Source organism: Nilaparvata lugens, chromosome 9 (assembly GCF_014356525.2).
Source record: "Nilaparvata lugens isolate BPH chromosome 9, ASM1435652v1, whole genome shotgun sequence".
Taxonomy (NCBI): domain Eukaryota; kingdom Metazoa; phylum Arthropoda; class Insecta; order Hemiptera; family Delphacidae; genus Nilaparvata; species Nilaparvata lugens.
In genome coordinates this window covers 44,329,601-44,349,370 of record NC_052512.1, presented here as the reverse complement: position 1 = coordinate 44,349,370, position 19,770 = coordinate 44,329,601, and the positions used below count along the sequence as shown (strand labels likewise).

The 19,770-nt window shown below is 36.0% G+C and overlaps 1 protein-coding gene across 1 annotated transcript in view; it reads left to right on the top strand.

The window, feature by feature from the left end:
* LOC111059465 overlaps window positions 1–19,770 on the top strand; it is a gene marked incomplete in the record, with an annotated part of 74,724 nt that overhangs the window by 29,595 nt on the left and 25,359 nt on the right. Inside the window, 5 exon segments of the mRNA XM_039435952.1 lie at window positions 4,774–5,044; window positions 10,248–10,414; window positions 13,514–13,620; window positions 15,422–15,649; window positions 17,749–17,969. Of these exon segments, the coding sequence (XP_039291886.1) occupies window positions 4,774–5,044; window positions 10,248–10,414; window positions 13,514–13,620; window positions 15,422–15,649; window positions 17,749–17,969 (994 nt within the window).

Genomic DNA, 19,770 nt, shown 5'->3' with positions numbered 1-19,770 from the left:
TCATTGATGTAATATTAACTGTTCATTCTTGTTTCAAATAATTAAGCTTAATTTTTTTCGTTAAGGAAATATAATATATTTCCTTAACAGAAAGAATATCCTTTCATATAAAAAAATATTATTATTAATGATTGGATAATAAATTTTCATGACTAATGTTCGGTTGCACAACAGCCTGTCAAAGTCACGTCTGAATTACATTTCGAAAAACTAGGAAATTGAACACAATAGAAAATAATGTAAAGTTTCAGTTATTTTGAATTATTTAGAAATGTCTAATTTCGTCAAGTAAAAACGTTTCCAATTTATAGAAATTAAATGAGAAAATAAAAACTTCGACTACTGTTATAAAAGCTGCGACTACGTCCCGTTTTGGAAAGCCAATTTTCTGACTCCAGCTATTTAAAGTCTAGGACTTAGCTAAACTTTCCCGAGCTCGGAAACCGGCTAAACATGTTTGAATGTTTATATGTTGCGCATTTACGGCGAAACGCGATAATAGATTTTCATGGAATTTGACAGGTATGTTCCTTTTTTAATTGCGCGTCGACGTATATACAAGGTTTTTGGAAATTTTGCATTTCAAGGATAATATAAAAGGAAAAAGGAGCCTCCTTCATACGCCAATATTACAGTAAAAATCAGACTATAGAATATTCATCATAAATCAGCTGACAAGTGATTACACAGATGTGTGGAGAAGCCAGTCTATTGCTGTATTTCCATAAGGTCTATAGTTTCAATCAGGTACTTGTGGATGAGAATACTGCGTGAGGTCTACTGTTCACAGAACTACTAGTATAAGAGGAAAAAGGAGCCTCCTTCATAAGCCAATATTAGAGTAAAAATCAGACTATAGAATTATTCATCATAAATCAGCTGACAAGTGATTACACAGATGTGTGGAGAAGCCAGTCTATTGCTGTATTTCCATAAGGTCTATAGTTTCAATCAGGTATTTATAGATGAGAATACTGCGTGAGGTCTACTGTTCACAGAACTACTAGTTTAAAATAATAAAGTATATTCGTTTCGTTAAGCAAATATATATTTTTCAATGATTGGATAATAAATTTTCATGACTAGGGCCCGGCTGCACAACAACCAGTTAAATCTTAACCGTGATTAATTTTACGATAACAAATCAGAGTAGCCGTCTTTAAAAGACGGATTCTCTGATTGGTTATCGTGGAATTAATCACGGTTAAAATTTAACCGGCTGTTGTGCAACCGGAAATGAGATTGAATATCTTGTGAATTAATTAAATTCTTCATTATTAAAAAACAGAAAGATAGGAGAACTGCGTTGCCGAACCTCTGTCTTGTCAATGCCTTCTATAGACGGTAGCTGATACAGGTTTATTGATGTAATAATATTAACTGTTCATTCTCATTTAAATAATCAATTATATTTTATAAAGCAAGAGATTATATTTTTTAATAATTCCATAATAAATTTTCATAACTAAGATTGAATATTTTGTTAATTATCTATTCTACATTTTTAAAAGACGATCTGGGAGCGTTCTAGAGGTAAAAAAGGATAGCGCTATCTGGTTTGTCGAATGATAGACAAGGATAGCAACACCAATGTTAATCAAATACTGCCATTATAACGTGGACCTCACTATAGGAAGATGATACAAAGATCACCACAATATGATACAGTATCATGTGAACTTGATACAAAGCACTATAATTTGATACAAAACTAACAAACTTTCGCAACAGTTGAGGGTATTAACACAATATGATACAGTATCATCTGAGCCTGATACATAACACAATAATTTGTTACAAACTTTGGCAACAGTTCAGAGGTAGGGAAGGATAGCGTTATCTGCTTTGTCGAATGATAGACAAGGATAGCAACACCAATGTTAATCAAATACTGCCCCATTATAACGTGGACATCACTGTAAGAAGATGATACAAACGTGATACCATAGTGAGGTTCACGTTGTAATGGCAGTGGAGAAAGATAGGAGAACAACGTTGCCGATCCTCTGTCTCGTCAATGCCTTCTATAGACGGTGTCTGATACAGGTTCATTGATGTAATATTTATTTATTTATCCATTGACAATCACAAATCATAATATTATGATATATACCGTAATATGATTGGGAGTAGACAACAGGCATAGCCCAAAACTGTCTTCTCCCAAATTTTTACAAATAAAAATTTCAAAATGAATGAGGCTAGATTCCACTTTTCACTTCAAAAAGTCCAATTTCCACTTCAAAACTAATGACTAAACTGAAAATTTTAAATCTTGATATTCAAAAACTGATTAAAAATAAAAATATTCCACTCAAAACTCTACAAATTGGAAATTTTTGAGCCAGAAATAGTTATTTGTATATCTAGAGTGAAAAGTACGACTTTTTCTCCCTGAGGGAAAAGTTTGAAGCCCGAGGCGAAGCCGAGGGCAACAATTTTCCTGAGGGAGAAAAAGTATTTTTCACTCGTGATGTACACAACATTTTTCCTCCATCTACATTTTTTTATAGAAACTGCAAATAAAATCATTTTAATAACTTACGTATTGGTGACAATGTTTCCTAACAACATAACCTAAAATCTAAAACCTAAAAACTGGCCGTCTGATTGGCACTTCCGATTGCGCTATCTACCGGCTAAAGTTGTAACTTTAAATTATATCAGCTGGGTGTTTACCAAAAATGGCTGACTCTAGAACATGCGGTTCAGATTTGAATTGCAGATCAAAAATATTTGTTGGCTGGTATTTTGAATAGAATAAGATATTTTAAAAATTGTATAAATTTTTATCGTCTACTAATATTAAGAATATAATATTAAGAATTATATATTTCATGAGTTGATCAAATTTCTGGTTGTGGTATTGAATTCAGTTGACCCAATGACAGACACCTCTATTATGCTTTCTCATCTGAGCTTAGACCTTCTAACCTATTACAATGTAGGTTTCAAAATAGAGATGCTCCCCATGTTATTTAAATGGAGTCACTTTTACTCCCTAGGGAGTTTTTCTGTTTTTACTACCGAGAGCGAAAAAGTGACACTTTAGTATTAGGTTTCAGGGAGTAAAGTAAGTACTTTAGACAGTAGGTGGAGGAAAAGAATATTAACAGTTGAATCTCGTTTAAAATAATAAATTATATTTTTCAATAGTATCATAATTAAGATGGGATATTTTGTTGATTGATTGTCAATTCTACATAGTTATTATATTATATTATTTTATTATTATAATTTTTACAAGAAGCACTGAATGGGAGAGAAAAACTAAGGATACTCCTTGTACTATTTCTCTCCCAAATTTAGATAATAATTTAAAAGTCCGAAATGAGGTTATGATCCAGTTTAAAGGAGATCCAGCAACAGAGAAAAGCGAGAAAGAGATAGCGCTATCCGGTTTGTCGAATGATAGACAAGGATAGCAATAGCATTGCTAATCAAATACTGCCATTACAACGTGAACCTCACTGTAAATACGTTCACAGCCTGCGTCTAATATACGTCACCTCCAATTACCGCCTAATTAGCCATTTAACGCCCCGTTAAACTAATCGCAGATTAAAGCTCCTCCACTCTCCTGAGATTGGATTTAGAAATCTTAGACGCCTCCAGGCCACGAAAACTTTTTTCTAACTGGAGCGTCTAATTGAACGAACGTAGCAAGTTACTACTTTCCACTCAAGGCTTGAGACGTTGTGAGTTTGTAGCCCCGCAACGTTGCCAAATCGTTCTTCAACAACTTAGAAGTATGATCAATTAACAGAATATTTTATCGCTCTATTATAAAAACTCATTATTGAATAATTGGAAAATAGAGCTTTCTTGACAACAAATATAATTCATTATTTGGAACAAGAATAAAAATATAATTTATAATTGGAAAATATAATTTTCTTGGCAAAAAATACAATTCATTATTTGGAACAAGAATGAACATCGGGTATCCTCTATAGAAGGCGGTGGCAAGGCGGAGAATCGGCATAACTGTTCTACAATTATTTCTCCACTATGTTTTTACACTGTCTTTGTAAAGGAGACCTCACTATACTATTTAATCTTCTTCTCTTCTTCTTCTTCTTCTTCGTCGTCTTCTTCTTCTTCTTCTTCTCTTCTTCTTCTTCTTCCTCTTCCTCACCCTCTTCTTCTACTTCTTCTTCTTTTTCTTCTCCTTTTTATTTTCCTTCCTCCTCCACTTCCTCTATTCTCCTTCTCCTCTTCTTCTTCTTTACATTCATCTTCTTCTTCTTTCTCTTCTTCTTCTTTTTCTTCTTCACCCCCTCTTCTCCTCCTCCTTATTCTTCATCTTCTTCCTATTCTCTACCTCCTCCTACTCCTTCTCCTCCTGCTCCTTCTCCTACTTCTCTTTATTTTCCTTTTTCTGCTCCTTGTCCGCCTTCTCATAATTATGGATTATTATTCTCCTTCCCCTTCCTCTTCTTCACTCCTTCTCCTCTCTTTCCCACTCCTTCTCCGTCATCTCCAACTCATTTTCCTCTTCTTCTTCTTCATTTCTTTCATTCTTCTCATTCTTCATCTCCTTCTTTGACACCTTCCTCTTTTGTCTTCCTATTTCTCTTCCTCCTTCTTCTCCTCCTCTTCCTCCTCATTTCCCTCCTCCTCCTTCTCTTCCTCCTCCTCTTCCTCCTCGTCCTCCTCTTCCTCCTCACCATCCTCCTAGTTCTCTTCCTTTTCCTACTCCTTCTCCATATATCATTATCCTTGTTGTGTTCACATTTTCAAAAAATTCTGAATTTAAATTTTTCTCCACAGACTGTACGTCTCACATCCAGTCCGACGATGACGTCATTCCGGCGCCAATTTCGAGCAGATCAAGACACCGTCACCATTCCGCTAGCAGACAATCTGGCAGACACCCGCCGCGCAGAGGAGACGACGAAGAGGAAGAAAGAGGAGAGGATGGAGCAGTAGAAAGAGGGAGAGAGAGCGCCAGTCTGTATAGCAGTGCCCATAAGAAACGAACCAGACCTGCTGGATCTAGTAAAGGTCAGAGAAAGAGGGAAGACGCCGAGCGACAGAGAAGGTGAGGTCCACGTTATAATGGCAGTGTTTGATTAGCGATTGTATTGCTATCCTTGTCCATCATTCAACAAAGCCGATAGCGCTATCTCTCTCTCGCTTTGCTCTGTTCCCAGATCATCCTCCAACAATGTAGAATTAATAATTAATCAACAAAATATTTCATCTTGATTATGAAATTATTGAAAAATAAAATTTCTCGCTCAATAAAATATAATTAACTAGCCGTCAGGCTCGCTTCGCTCGCCATATCCGTCTAGCCACGGGGCTCCGCCCTCTGGACCCCCGACTGGATCGTCCAAGAATGAAATCAGAAGGCTCGCTTCGCTCGCCTGCATTCTTCATTTGAGCATTTTTAGGACGATCCAGTGGGGGGTCCAGACTAAACGTCTGGCTTAACGGATATGGCGAGCGAAGCGAGCCTGACGGCTAGTAATATAATATTCCCAGGAATAGCTCTGATTAAAGTAGCAGTGCCCAATTAATTTTTCCGCCATAAATGCATTTCAATCTTCAACTTGGTGCCAACCTAACAAAGTCAACTCAACTTAATGACAACCTGACAAAATTATTAATTAAGTTACCAGTTAACAACTGTTTCGAAGAGGTACTCTCTCTAGATTATAGTTCTATATTAACATATGTTATGGACATTTTTCAATTATAATTCAGAGAATAAGAAGAATATACATGCTACAACTTTAAACCCTTAAAAACCACCCTTAGAGTTAAAATATTGCCAAAAGATTTCTTAGTGCGCCTCTAAAGGGCCAACTGAACATACCTACCAAATTTGAACGTTTTTGGTCCGGTAGATTTTTAGTTCTGCGAGTGAGTCAGTGAGTGAGTGAGTGAGTCAGTGAGTGAGTGAGTGCCATTTCGCTTTTATATATATATATACAGATAGATTATTTTAAACGAGAAAGAACAGTTAATATTATATCAGTGAACTTGTAACAGGTACCGTCTATGGAAGGCATTGATAAGACAGAGGTTCGGCAACGTTGTTATCCTATCTTTCTCCAATCACGAAAAATATGATCTAGAAATTTCAATAGACCACAAAGTTGATCACTATTTTAATTGATGAGTGAGTGTTATTTTGTTATTCAATTTGGTTTGTAAACAATCTAAATTATGACTTTTCTGTTTTCAAATGTTTGGACTGGAAATTGGACCTGAATTCAAGTGTATGAAACATAATTCACTTTTTGGACCATTTATAGTGTAAACATCAAAATTCGGGGGAGAAACAGTAATGGGCTGTGCTTTGTCCTTCCTCTATCATTCTAGAGAATTGTGTTCTGTTTATCAAAAAATAAATAAGGAGCGAAGCTCGGTGCTCCGATATCTATATATATAAAGCGGAATGGCACTCACTCACTCACTGACTCACTCACTCACTCACTCACAGAACTAAAAATCTACCGGATCAAAAACGTTCAAATTTGGTAGGTATGTTCAGTTGGCCCTTTAGAGGCGCACAAAGAAATCTTTTGGCAATATTTCTACTCTAAGGGTGGTTTTTAAGGGTTTAAAGTTCGTCTTTTAGCATGTATATTCTTCTTATTCTCTTAATTTATTATAATTGAAAAATGTCCATAACATATGTTAATATAGAACTATAATCTAGAGAGAGTACCTCTTCGAAACAGTTGTTAACTGGTAACTTAATTAATAATTTTGTCAGGTTGGCATTAAGTTGAGTTGACTTTGTTAGGTTGGCACCAAGTTGAAGATTGAAATGCATTTATCGCGAAAAAATTGATTGGGCACTGCTACTTCAATCAGAGCTATTCCTGGAAATATTATATTACTAGCCGTCAGGCTCGCTTCGTTCGCCATATCCGTTTAGTCTGGACCCCCGACTGGATCGTCATAACATATGATAAAAATGCTCAAATGAAAAATGCAGGCGAGCGATGATCTCATTCTTGGACGATCCAGTCGGGAGTCCAGGGGACGGAGCCCCCTGGCTAGACGGATATGGTGAACGAAGCGAGCCTGACGGCTAGTTTCAATATAAAGTATACTAAATAAAAAATCTGGTGTGGCACACTCACACAACTTTCATTGCGATATGAAAATTTCCATTAAAATATTCAAAATCAATCAGCTGACGAGATCATTTCTGCTATCTCTTCCAGTTAATCTCTATATCTATAATAGGCTAAGACCCGACAGACTGAAATCACACCACAGCCCAAACTACTGAGCCTAGAAACTTGAAATTTTGCACAATTGTTTATGATAGCCTCAAAACATCCACTAAGAAAGGATTTTCAGAAATTTGCCCCCCTGAGGGAGCTGGGGCCCCCCAAAAATTTTGTACTTTTTAACCGCTCATTGCACAGCAAAGTCATGAGGAACTTTTTTGTTCAGCTACGAAAAAAAATTAGATCTATGCAGAAAAATTCCGACCAGGAGCAGAGAGGGGTCCAGGAGAGGGCATTTTTTGAAAATTTTCATGTAAAATCACACTACAGCTCAAACTAATTGGCCTACAGACTTAAAACTGCATAAAAAATATTCTTCAAACATGCTAGACGCACACTAAGAACGGATTTTGAGATATTTTGCCTCTAAGGGTTTCAAAGGATGAAAAAGGATCCTATTTTGTAAGGTTATGAAAATGGTAAGGTGAATGCCATATGGAACTGAGATAATTGAAACATGATATTCTAACATGTTGTAATCATTGGAAAGCTTAAAATAATTTTATCAATCAGCTGATCGAATTTAATTTTTATTCGGCTTAGACAAAAGCCTCTCTAAATGGAGGTAGAATGATAAGGTTGACAACTTTCAGTTCTGTTGTTTTAACATTTTTTTTAAATAACTTTCAAAAAGTTCATGTAGTACCTACTATTGTGTTTGAGACACTTCTGGCGCTATCATAGTTTCACAACTATTCTGTTCCATACTCCTATCTCTTGCAGTCGTTAACCATATCTCTAATAAAATAAAGAATTGGCTTATACACGTACGGGATAGGAAAATTATGTTTGACGCATCATCACGTCTGAACTACTGGACTAATTAACTTGGAATTTTGCATATAGGCTAGATTCTTAATTAACCAAGGATTGTTATAGGCCTATTTTCAATTCTTCAAAATTCCATCACGTCAAGTTTTCAGATTATCAAGTTTGAAAATAGATCCTTGCGAAGCACGGGTTCCTGCTAGTCCTATTATATTGAGCGAGAAATTTCTGTATATATTTATATGGTTATTCGGTTATATGGTTATTTATGTCCAACGGCTCTAACGATTTTCACGAAATTTGGAACATAGTAGGTTTATGATATAAAATTTCGATTGCACAAGGTCTCACCCCTGGGAAAACTCGCTGAAGGACATAAAAAAGGATATTTCATCCCTGGAAAAACAGCTGAGACTTTCGTCGTATGTGGATAATGGAAGTGAGTGAGCGAGTGCGTGTGTGGAAAATCAAAATATCACATAAACTGATGTAATAGCCAGCTGTAAAATATAAACACGACCTAAAAGATGAAGAAACCATAGGGTTTGAGAGGTAAAATTATCCATTAATGATAAAAAATAATAATAATTATATTCAAAATAAAAACATATTCTTGCGATGTTTCCAAATTCATGAAGAAACAGTTTTGGGCTGTGCCTGTCAAGGTGCGTACAGATATACGCGCCGCGAACATGAGCAATTCACTTTTAATCAGCTGACTATATCTGTATTTTTACAGAAACAGTAAGATACAGATATGAAAAGCTTGGCATCAGCTGATTAAAAGTGAATTGCTCATGTTCGCGGCGCGTAAATCTGTACGCACCTTAAGTCCTTCCCCAATCATTCTAAAGAATTGTGTTCTGTTTATCAATGAATGAATAACGAGCTAAGCTCGGTGCTGCGATATTATTGATTAATTTCTGATTATTCAACCAGACCCAGGCTCAAGGCGAATCAAGATGAGCTCCTGTAGAAATATAGGATCATCAACCTGCTCTTGTGGATCTACTAATAGAGTGGACCAGTATAAGTATCTTGGGGTCATGTTTGATTATCGTCTGAGTTGGGTTCCTCATATTCAGTGTTTAAAACAGAGACTGAGAAGATTGTTGTATGGGTTTTCCCAATTGAGCCATGTGCTGATGCAGGAGGATCTATCATGCCTATGCACAGTCAGTATTGGAGTATGACATTATTGTTTGGGGGGGGGAGTGTCATCTGCAGGTCTTGAACCTCTTGCTGTCACCCAGAGAACAATTATAAAAACAATTTTGAAAAAGGAATCAAGATACCCCACAACGCTGCTGTTCTCGGACTTCCCTGTGCTCAACATCAGACAGCTATACATCAAAACATTACTCAGTTATATTAGGGAACATGAAGCAGATCTATTCATATATAGAAGCGAAATGGCACTCACTCACTGATTGACTGACTGACTGACTCACTCACTCACTCACTCACTCACTCGCAGAACTAAAAATCTACCGGACCAAAAACGTTCAAATTTGGTAGGTATGTTCAGTTGGCCCTTTAGAGGCGCACTAAGAAATCATTTGGCAATATTTTAACTCTAAGGATGGTTTTTAAGGGTTTAAAGTTCGTCTTTTAGCATGCATATTCTTCTCATTCTCTTAATTATAATTGAAAAATGTCCATACCATATGTTAATATAGAACTATAATCTAGAGAGAGTACCTCTTCGAAACAGTTGTTAACTAGTAACTTAATTAATAATTTTGTCAGGTTGGCATTAAGTTGAGTTGACTTTGTTAGGTTGGCACCAAGTTGAAGATTGAAATGCATTTATCGCGAAAAAATTGATTGGGCACTGCTACTTCAATCAGAGCTATTCCTGGGAATATTATATTACTATCCGTCAGGCTCGCTTCGCTCGCCATATCCGTTTAGCCAGACGTTTAGTCTGGACCCCCGACTGGATCGTCCTAACTAACATATGATAAAAATGCTCAAATGAAAATGCAGGCGAGCGAAGCGAGCCTGCTGATCTTTTTCTTGGACGATCCAGTCGGGGGTTCAGTGGGCTCCGCCCTCTGGCTAGACTGATATGGCGAGCGAAGCGAGCCTGACGGCTAGTATCAAATATAAATATGTACATGTATTGTATGCCAAGTGGAAATAAACGAATTGAATTCTATTTCACCTGATTATCAAATAATATTGATAATAAAAGAAAAAATGTTTCTATCTCATTTCTAGATACAGGGAAGAGCTTGATGCAGAAGAGAGAAGGCGCGCTAATTCGACCATTGGTAGAAGAGAGAGAGGAAATAATTATCAGTCTGAACAAAGTCAACAGTATAACAGTGAACAGCGGAGAAGGACCCCGTACTACTACGGTGATCTTATAGGAGCCGATGGAGGAGGTAAATTTATTATTAATCAATTTATTTATTCATTTATTTATGAGACGCATCTCAAGTCTACTATTCAAAGATATGAGACAGCTGGTGATAGGTCAATAACGCTGGAAACACACGAGGTCTGCTATCTCTTCGTAGTGAATGATTTAATAGAACCAAAAGTTATTAATAATCAATTTATTTATTCATTTATTTATGAGACGCATCTCAAGTCTACTATTCAAAGATATGAGACAGCTGGTGATAGGTCAATAACGCTGGAGACACACGAGGTCTGCTATCTCTCCGTAGTGAATGATTTAATAGAACCAAAAGTTGCCAACAGTTTGCAATTTAATAATCACATTTACTTAAATTTCAAGCTTATTTTCAATTCTAGGTGGAAATGTCACTGAACATTAATTGCAGAGATTTTCATGCTCAATCTTTTCCACTTGATTTTTTTTGTTGTTTAAATTGTATCTGAAGCCTGATAATTGGGAATCTAAAATCAAACTTTGCATAGATGGGGCGGAGCACCTGGAATTTTTACAGCTATGTGAATTGTCGCAGTTGATAGAACTTATCAATGACTATTATAGGTATAAATTTGATTTAAATCGTTGGAGCCGTTTTCAAGAAAATCGCCAAAAACCCTGTTTTGACAACATTTTCGCCATTTCAGCCGCTATCTTGAATTGCATTAGATCAAAATTGATCGTGTCGGATCCTTATATTGGAAGAACCTTATAAAAATTCCTTCAAAATTTCAAGTCATTCCGTTAATTGGGAGATGAGATATCGTGTACACAGACGCACATACAATCACACACACACACACACACACAACACACACACACACACCACACACACACACACACACCACACACACACACACATATACATACATATATATATATATATTATATATATATATATATATATATATATATATTATATATATATATATATATATATATATACAGACCAATACCCAAAAACCACTTTTTTGGACTCAGGGGACCTTCAAACTTATAGTAATTTAGAAATTGGGGTACCTTAATGTTTTCCGGAAAGCAATACTTTCCTTACCTATGGTAACATATCGTGCCCTATAGGACAAGGAAAGTAAAAAATGAATAATAAATGTATTAATCATATGAAAAGAAGCATAAATGTTCATATGATCTATTATCAACTGTTTATTTTTACATTTTAACTTGAAAATGACCAATGGTCGAAACTAGTCGTTAAAATATTTTAAAATTTTAAATAAAATGGAACTCCAAGTTTTTATATTGTTTTTTTTGACCAAACGTAGTGAGGTCTATGTTTTAACTCTGATTTACTTTTTCTGTCTGTATGTAACACGACTACGGCCAAACACGTTGATAGAATTCGATGAGATTTGGCAAGAATATTCCTTTTCCAAATGCGCGTCGATGTATACACACGGTTATTTAGAATTCTGCATTTTAATGATAGTATGAAAAAAAAGGAATTCCTCCATACTCTGATATCACTATATATATCAGATACTCTGAAGATAGGATTAATCAGACTATAGAATGATTCATAATCAATCAGCTGACAAGTGGATTATTCATTGCATGCATTACACTGATGTCTGGAGAAGCCGTGTCTATTTCTATATGGTTTCAATATTTTGTTTTGCAGTCATGGTATTATTATGCGTGCCCATCAGTATCAATATTTTCACATTGGGAAAAAACAAATTCAATACGGTAGGTGATTAGAGAAAACGTTTATCATCTCTAAAATTTTGGGAGTTCATGATAGACTGTAAGGCTCAACTGACACTTAGGCGACTCAGGTGGAGAAGAGACTGGACTCTAGTGGAGAGCATGTGTTTCCAAATGGTGACACTTAGACCAGTCGATTCTAGTCTCCGCGACGTCACCATTTGAATACACATGCTCTCCACTGGAGTTGAAACTCTTCTCGACTTGAGTCGCCTAAGTAGTGTGAGTTGAGACTAAAACATATGACAGATAATTTATAGAGAGACGGGTACCGCTGGAGCTAGAACAGGTGACACCTGATACTTGTGGATTAGAACACTGCGTGAGGTCTACTGTTCACAAAACTACTAGTATTTCAACCCCACGCAGTATTCTCATCCACAAGTACCTGATTGAAACTATAGACCTTATGGAAATACAGCAATAGACTGGCTTCTCCACATATCTGTGTAATCACTTGTCAGCTGATATATGATGGATAATTCTATAGTCTGATTTTTACTCTAATATTGGCGTATGAGGGAGGCTCCTTTTTCCTTTTATATTATCCTTTTATATTAAATGCAAAATTTTCAAAAACCTTGTATATACGTCGACGCGAAATTAAAAAAGGAACATATCTGTCAAATTTCATGAAAATCTATTACCGCGTTTCGCCATAGATGCGCATCATATAAACATTTAACCATTTGAACATTCAAACATTCAAACATTCAAACATTAAGAGAAATGCCAAACCATCGACTAGAATCTTAGACCTCACTTCGCTCGGTCAATTATTAATGAACGAAAATCCAAATTAGATGCTGTAATTCACCCCGAAGACTTCTGCTACTGCAAATATTGACAACAGGGTAAACAGCTAGATGAAAATTCGATGAATTAATTGCAATATCTCATTAATTTCCATCTGTAGACTGGCTGGCCGCTATGACTCTTTATAAAAATGAGCACTGCTATCCAGAGATTGTCAGTTTGGTGTAAGGGTAAGCATTCCTGACCGGCAATTAGGAGGTACTGGGTTCGATTCCCGGGCTGACAAATAATTTTTGAATAGTAGCGCTCATCGAATTTTCATCTAGCTGTTTACCCTGTTGTCAATACTTGCAGTAGCAGAAGTCTTCGGGGCGAATTACAGCATCTAATATGGATTTTCGTTCAATAATGATTATCAATTTATTAGCATTTGAATAATTGCAATATCTCATCTGTAAAATTATATGGTTTTATGTCATGTAGGCCTATGACAAAGAGCACAAGGTTACCTTATTTTCCTTTCTCTCTATCTTTCTCTGATCAAGTAGTACTTAGTGTGTGAATGAATGAATAAATAAATAAATTAATTTTGTTTGTTTTTCAGGGGACCCCATGCCTCCCCAACACAGCTCCGACCCCCCAACCCTGATGAGTCGACTGTATGAGACTGCATTTGACTGCCGAGTCAACAGATCCGAAGACGAACTTGAGGTATGTCATATATGAGTCATATCTATGCAATAAGCGGGTCATATCTACAGAGTGTTCCAGAAATAAAGTGCTAAATTCCGGGAATAGGTTCAACTGGTCAAAACAAAGAGAAAATGTAGAATAGTTTTTTTCCCTAAATCGCTTCGTTTACGAGATATTCGCCATTTTGTATTTTTTACAAAATAATTTTTATCTTTAAAGTTTTCCAACCGATCGCTACAGAAATCGGTAGGTATGTTTGAACAAGAGAGATGAACTGTAGAAAAAATATTCAACTTTGTCCAATTCGAAAATTCAAAATGGCGGCCATTTTAAACTTCTAATCCAGAATAGCGGGAGAACGGTGATAGATAGAGGAATTCACCAGGGACATATTTTTTTAGAAAATTTTATTTACAATCAGTCAACACCAAAAAATGGGAATCTAACAAAGCATGATAAAGATACAAAACCATGTGTATTACTCAATTCCAATGTGTCTGTCATATTCTATAGTGAGGTCCACGTTATAATGGCAGTGGAGAAAGATGGGAGAACAACTCTGCCGATTCTCTGTCTTGTCAATGCCTTCTATGGACGGTAGCTGATACAGCTTTATTGATGTAATATTAACTGTTCATTCTCGTTTAAAATAAACAATTATATTTTATCAAGCAAGAAATTTACCTTTCAATAATGAATTCACATAATCGAGGTGAAATATGTAGTTGATTAATCAATTATTCTACATTTTTGAAAGACGATCTGGCAACAGAGCAAAGCGAGAAAGCGCTATCAGCTTTGTTGAATGATAGACAAGGATAGCAATATCATTGCCAATCAAACACTGCCATTATAACGTGGACATCACTATATGTTTGAGTTTGAAGCATCTAAATTTGAAATTCTGGAATATTTTTGAAAATATTTGAGGACTGGGAATTTTTAAAAGTGAAGAACTACAAGCTTTTTTTATTTGTAAAAATTTGGGAGAAGACAGTTTTGGGCTATGCCTGTTCTCTTCTCTCAATCATAGTATATTTATTATAATTATGATTTGTAATTGTCAATGACATAAATAAATGAAAATAAAAATAAAAAGACCCAACCCATTCTGGACTGTGTAACCCTAAATGAATTTGGGAGAGGAATAGTACAATATAACATGAGCTATACCGGTTTCAGCTATCCTCTATAGAAGGCAGTGACAAGGCAGAGGATCGGCAACGCTGGTCTTCTATCTCTCTCCACTTCCATTATAATGTGGACCTCACTATAGCATAAGAATAGCATAGAGCTAGGAATTTCTAGGTTTCATTTAATTGAGACCTAAATATGTTAATTGACCGAGTGAAGTGAGGTCTAAGATTCATGTCGACGGTTTGGCATTTCTCATCATGTTTAAATGTTTATATGTTGCACATTTACGGCGAAGCGTGGTAATAGATTTTCATAAAATTTGACAGGTATGTTCCTTTTTTAATTGCGCGTCGACGTATATACAAGGTTTTTGTGAAATTTTGCATTTCAAGGATAATATAGAAGGAAAAGGAACCTCCTTCATACGCCAATATAGAGTAAAAATCAGACTATAGAATATTATTCATCATAGATCAGCTGACAAGTGATTACACAGATGTGTGGAGAAGCCAGTCCATTGCTGTATTTCCATAAGGTCTATAGTTTCAATCAGGTACTTGTGGATGAGAATATTGCGTGTGGTCTACTGTTCACCGAACTACTAGTTTAAAATTATGTAAATATGTTAAATAAATTGATATAAATGTATTTATTATTTCTAAATTATTTATTTATTTGACAGGTGGATATAGTGACGCATCGTTCACTGTTACAATCTTCACCCTCAACTCAGTCACAGTTATCGGAGTCACGGTTACCGCAGTCACGGTTACCGCAGTCACAGTTACCGCAGAAGAACTACCAGTTACCAGTTGATCAACACCATAAACATGAGAGACATCAGTTGCTGACGTCAGCTGATAGGGAGAAGAATTTGAGAGACAGGGAAACGGTAGAAGATGAAGAAGAGGTGAGATAGAAAAATATATATTAACAGTTAATTCTAAAAGTTTGTCCTAAATTGTTGATTTGAAATATTGTGGTTCCGTGATAATCGTACATGTCATGAGAAGAGATAGCACAAGAAGATAAGCCACGGTTTGTAAAAATCATTCCAAGTTTGGAAGTTTTGTATTAAATTACTAGTAGTTCTGTGAATAGTAGACCTCGCGCTCAGTGAGTTACATTGACCTGTTGTTATGTTTTCTCAAAAATGAATAAATAATTTATCAATTTAGAATGTCTAAGAAAAATCCTAAATAAACATAGAGCTTTCTGTCCTATACCGTACCGTGACATGTTGTCCCGGAATGTGAGTATGAGCGCTGTTATCAGGTCTGGCTGCAACTGTCTACAACGTTGATGAAATAGTATATTTCGCACCTAGAGCAGAAAATGAGATTTTTCCGGCTCGAAATCGGTTTTCAAGTCCGAGGCCGTAGGGCCGAGCACTAGAAAAGATTGAGAGCCGGAAAAACATTTTTGCCCGTGGTGCGAACGCTATTTTTCGCCACACACAAAAATAAACTATTTATATGTGAATAGTTCTTTACTAAGCACTTCCGAAAGTAGAAGTGGAAGGTCATAGCTCTAGCAAATCTGAAGTAATCTGAATATCAGGAAATTGTCCAAGTATTTTTATTTTTCATTCTGATTTGTCTAAATAACCTAAAAGATTAGCCTATGTTCAATTATGTGGGAGATTGAGTTTATACTTTTTTATTCTTTCAAATGTCAAATAAGATTATATCATTATAAAATGTTTTCAATTATGGAATAATGAACACAAATAATGAAAAGTTTTTTGATCAGCTGTTTTTTAATCACCTTTCTTAGTTCCATGTTAGCGGCTGGAAAGGGTACTCTTTCCAGCCTAGGACGGAAAGAAACCTGTTCCGACGTCAGACGTGAGTCGTCTGCAAACAATGTCTTTCAGATCTACGTAGGGACTGGAAAACAGCTGCTTTCTGTGCAGTGTGCTGAAATAGTTATTTGTGCAACTAGTGCGCAAAGTGACAGTTTGCTGCACCGAAAGAAACGTTTACGCCCGAGCCATAGGCGAGGGCGGAGTGGTTTATTGAGTGCAGCAAACGAGCTTTGCGCACGTATTTCACATTAAATTTTTCCTACAGTTACCATTGAATATGAAAAGTGGGTAATTATGGGTAAAATTCCCTGCAATCCATCAAATGTTTTTCTGTGTAATTTTATTATTGATAAAAACCTTAATTTATTAAAAATTGAATAATAATAATTGAATTATAATGATTAGTAATTCAATTGAAAATTTATGTGACTGCTTGAAGGGGGTCTATCTTATGTAAGCATTGAAATGACTGTAATGAAGGCACATAATGGCAAGGCAACGCAGTTCTCCACTGCCATTATAACATGGGCCTCACTATGAGTGCAGTTACCAACTTAATTTTGATTTTTCTGCACTGGTGCTCCATTAACCTACTAACTATTTTGCGTTGTCATGCTGCAAATCTGGAGTACGCAAAGTACTCACTTTGCGCACTAGTGCGGAAAAGTGATTCTTTGCGGCTTGCAATCAGTGCAGAAATGGTCACTTTTCAAGGTATCTGTAGGAAAAGATATATTTTCAAGATGTTCGATGTTTTCGAACGGGTAGTATTATAGTCCACTAGACAGCTGATTAATGATGAATAATATTCTAAAGTCTGATTTTAACGGTGGTATTGGCGTATGAAGGAGGCTCCTTTTTCCTTTTATATTATCCTTGAAATGAAAAATTTCCAAAAACCTTGTATATACGTCGACGCGCAATTTAAGAAGGAACATACCTGTCAAATTTCATGAAAATCTATTACCGCGTTTCGACATAAATGCACAACATATAAACATTCAAACATTTAAACATTAAGAGAAATGCCAAACCGTCGACTTGAATCTTAGACCTCACTTCGCTCGATCAACTATTGTATGTGATTGTAATTATCTAATATTTTGTGTAATAATATTGATGTTGTAGTTTAAGTTTTTTTGGGAAATAAACATTCATTTATTTATTTATTTGAAGTTTGAAATTTCGGTTTTTGTTGCCAGATGCTAGGCCGAGAACTCTCTCGCCTGGGTCTTTCGGGGGGAAGTGAACCTCCCTCTGCTCCCTCCAGTGCCCCCCTGCCGGCCAAATTCGGCGCCTCACATGCGGTGAAACGCGTTTCGAGCCATAGGCACCATCATCATCATCATCATCATCATCATTCTAGACTCAAAGACATCTGGTTGCCGATCAAGTCACTGAGATCACGGGGTAACGATTCAAGGTGGGACTCAAGCATTTTTTGATACAATAATACAAAATTTTATTCATCGGTAAATTAAGAATCTATAAGCAAAATATCAAGTTAAGGCTGTGCAAAGGCTAAAATAGTTATTTGTGCAACTAGTGCGCAAAGTGACAGTTTGCTGCACCGAAAGAAACGTTTACGCCCGAGCCGTAGGCGAGGGCGGAATGGTTTGTTGAGTGCAGCAGAGGAACTTTGCGCACGTATTTCACATTAAGTTTTTCCTACAGTTACCATTGAATATGAAAAGTGGGTAATTATGGGTAATTATTGCCTGAAATGCATCAAATGTTTTTCTGTGTAATTTTATTATTGATAAAAACCTTAATCCTAAAATCCTAAAGTCCTCGTTGTCGTTGGTTATAATATATAATGAATAATAATTAGCGCGTTGTGCTTGGTTGCACCTCTGCTCACTATAGCAGCCACAGCAGTCACTGTTACCAACTTCATTTTGATTTTGCTGCACTGTTGCTCCATATAACCTACTAAGTATTTTGCGTTGCCATGTTGCAAATCTGGAGTGCAGAAAAATTTTTCCCGCACTAGAGCGGAAAAGTGATTCTTTGCGTTCTGTAATCAGTGCAGCAATGGCCACTTTTCAACGTAACTGTAGGAAAATAAAATTTCTACTCAGAATATTTTTCTGAGTTTTTTGATTTGTATATCATCAAGCTATCAAAATGAAAAAGTTTTCTTAAAAAGCATTCTTTTTTGATTATTACTTTTTGAGATATGAGCGCCTGAAGTTTGAATTTTTGGGACAGAACATTTCAAATTCGGTAAGAGATAAATCCATGAGATTTGGAGGATGCATTCTTCTTGGTATTGTTGATCTAGTGAAACAAAAATTTTCTAAAAATATCAATTTTTGGAAAAGTTATTCAAATTACCAAAAATATTCAAAAATAACTTGACTAAAAGTTATTTTTGGTTATTTTCAGTAGATTAAATAACTATCTTAAAAAATGATATTTTCAGGAAATTTTTGTTTAACTAGATCAACAATACCAAGAAGAATGCATCCTCTGAGTCTTATGGATTTATCTCTTACCGAATTTGGAATGTTCTGTCCCAGAAATTTAAACTTTAGGCGCTCATCTATATATATAAAAGCGAAATGGCACTCACTCACTGACTGACTGACTGACTGACTGTCTGACTGACTGACTGACTGACTGACTTACTCACTCACTCATTCGCAGAACTAAAAATCTACCGGACCAAAAACATTCAAATTTGGTAGGTATGTTCAGTTGGCCCTTTAGAGGCGCACTAAGAAATCTTTTGGCAATATTTTAACTCGAAGGCTGGTTTTTAAGGGTTTAAAGTTCGTCTTTTAGCATGTATATTCTTCTTATTCTCTTAATTATAATTGAAAAATGTCCATACCATATGTTAATATAGAACTATAATCTAGAGAGAGTACCTCTTCGAAACAGTTGTTAACTGTAACTAAATTAATAATTTTGTCAGGTTGGCATTAATTTGAGTTGACTTTGTTAGGTTGGCACCAAGTTGAAGATTGAAATGCATTTATAGCGGAAAAATTGATTGGGCACTGCTACTTTAATCAGAGGTATTCCTGGTAATATTATATTACTAGCCGTCAGGCTCGCTTCGCTCGCCATATCCGTTTAGCCAGACGTTTAGTCTGGATCCCCGACTGGTTCGTCCTAACATATTATAAAAATGCTCAAATGAAAAATGCAGGCGAGCAAAGCGAGCCTGCTGATCTCATTCTTGGACGATCCAGTCGGGAGTCCAGGGGGCTCCGCCC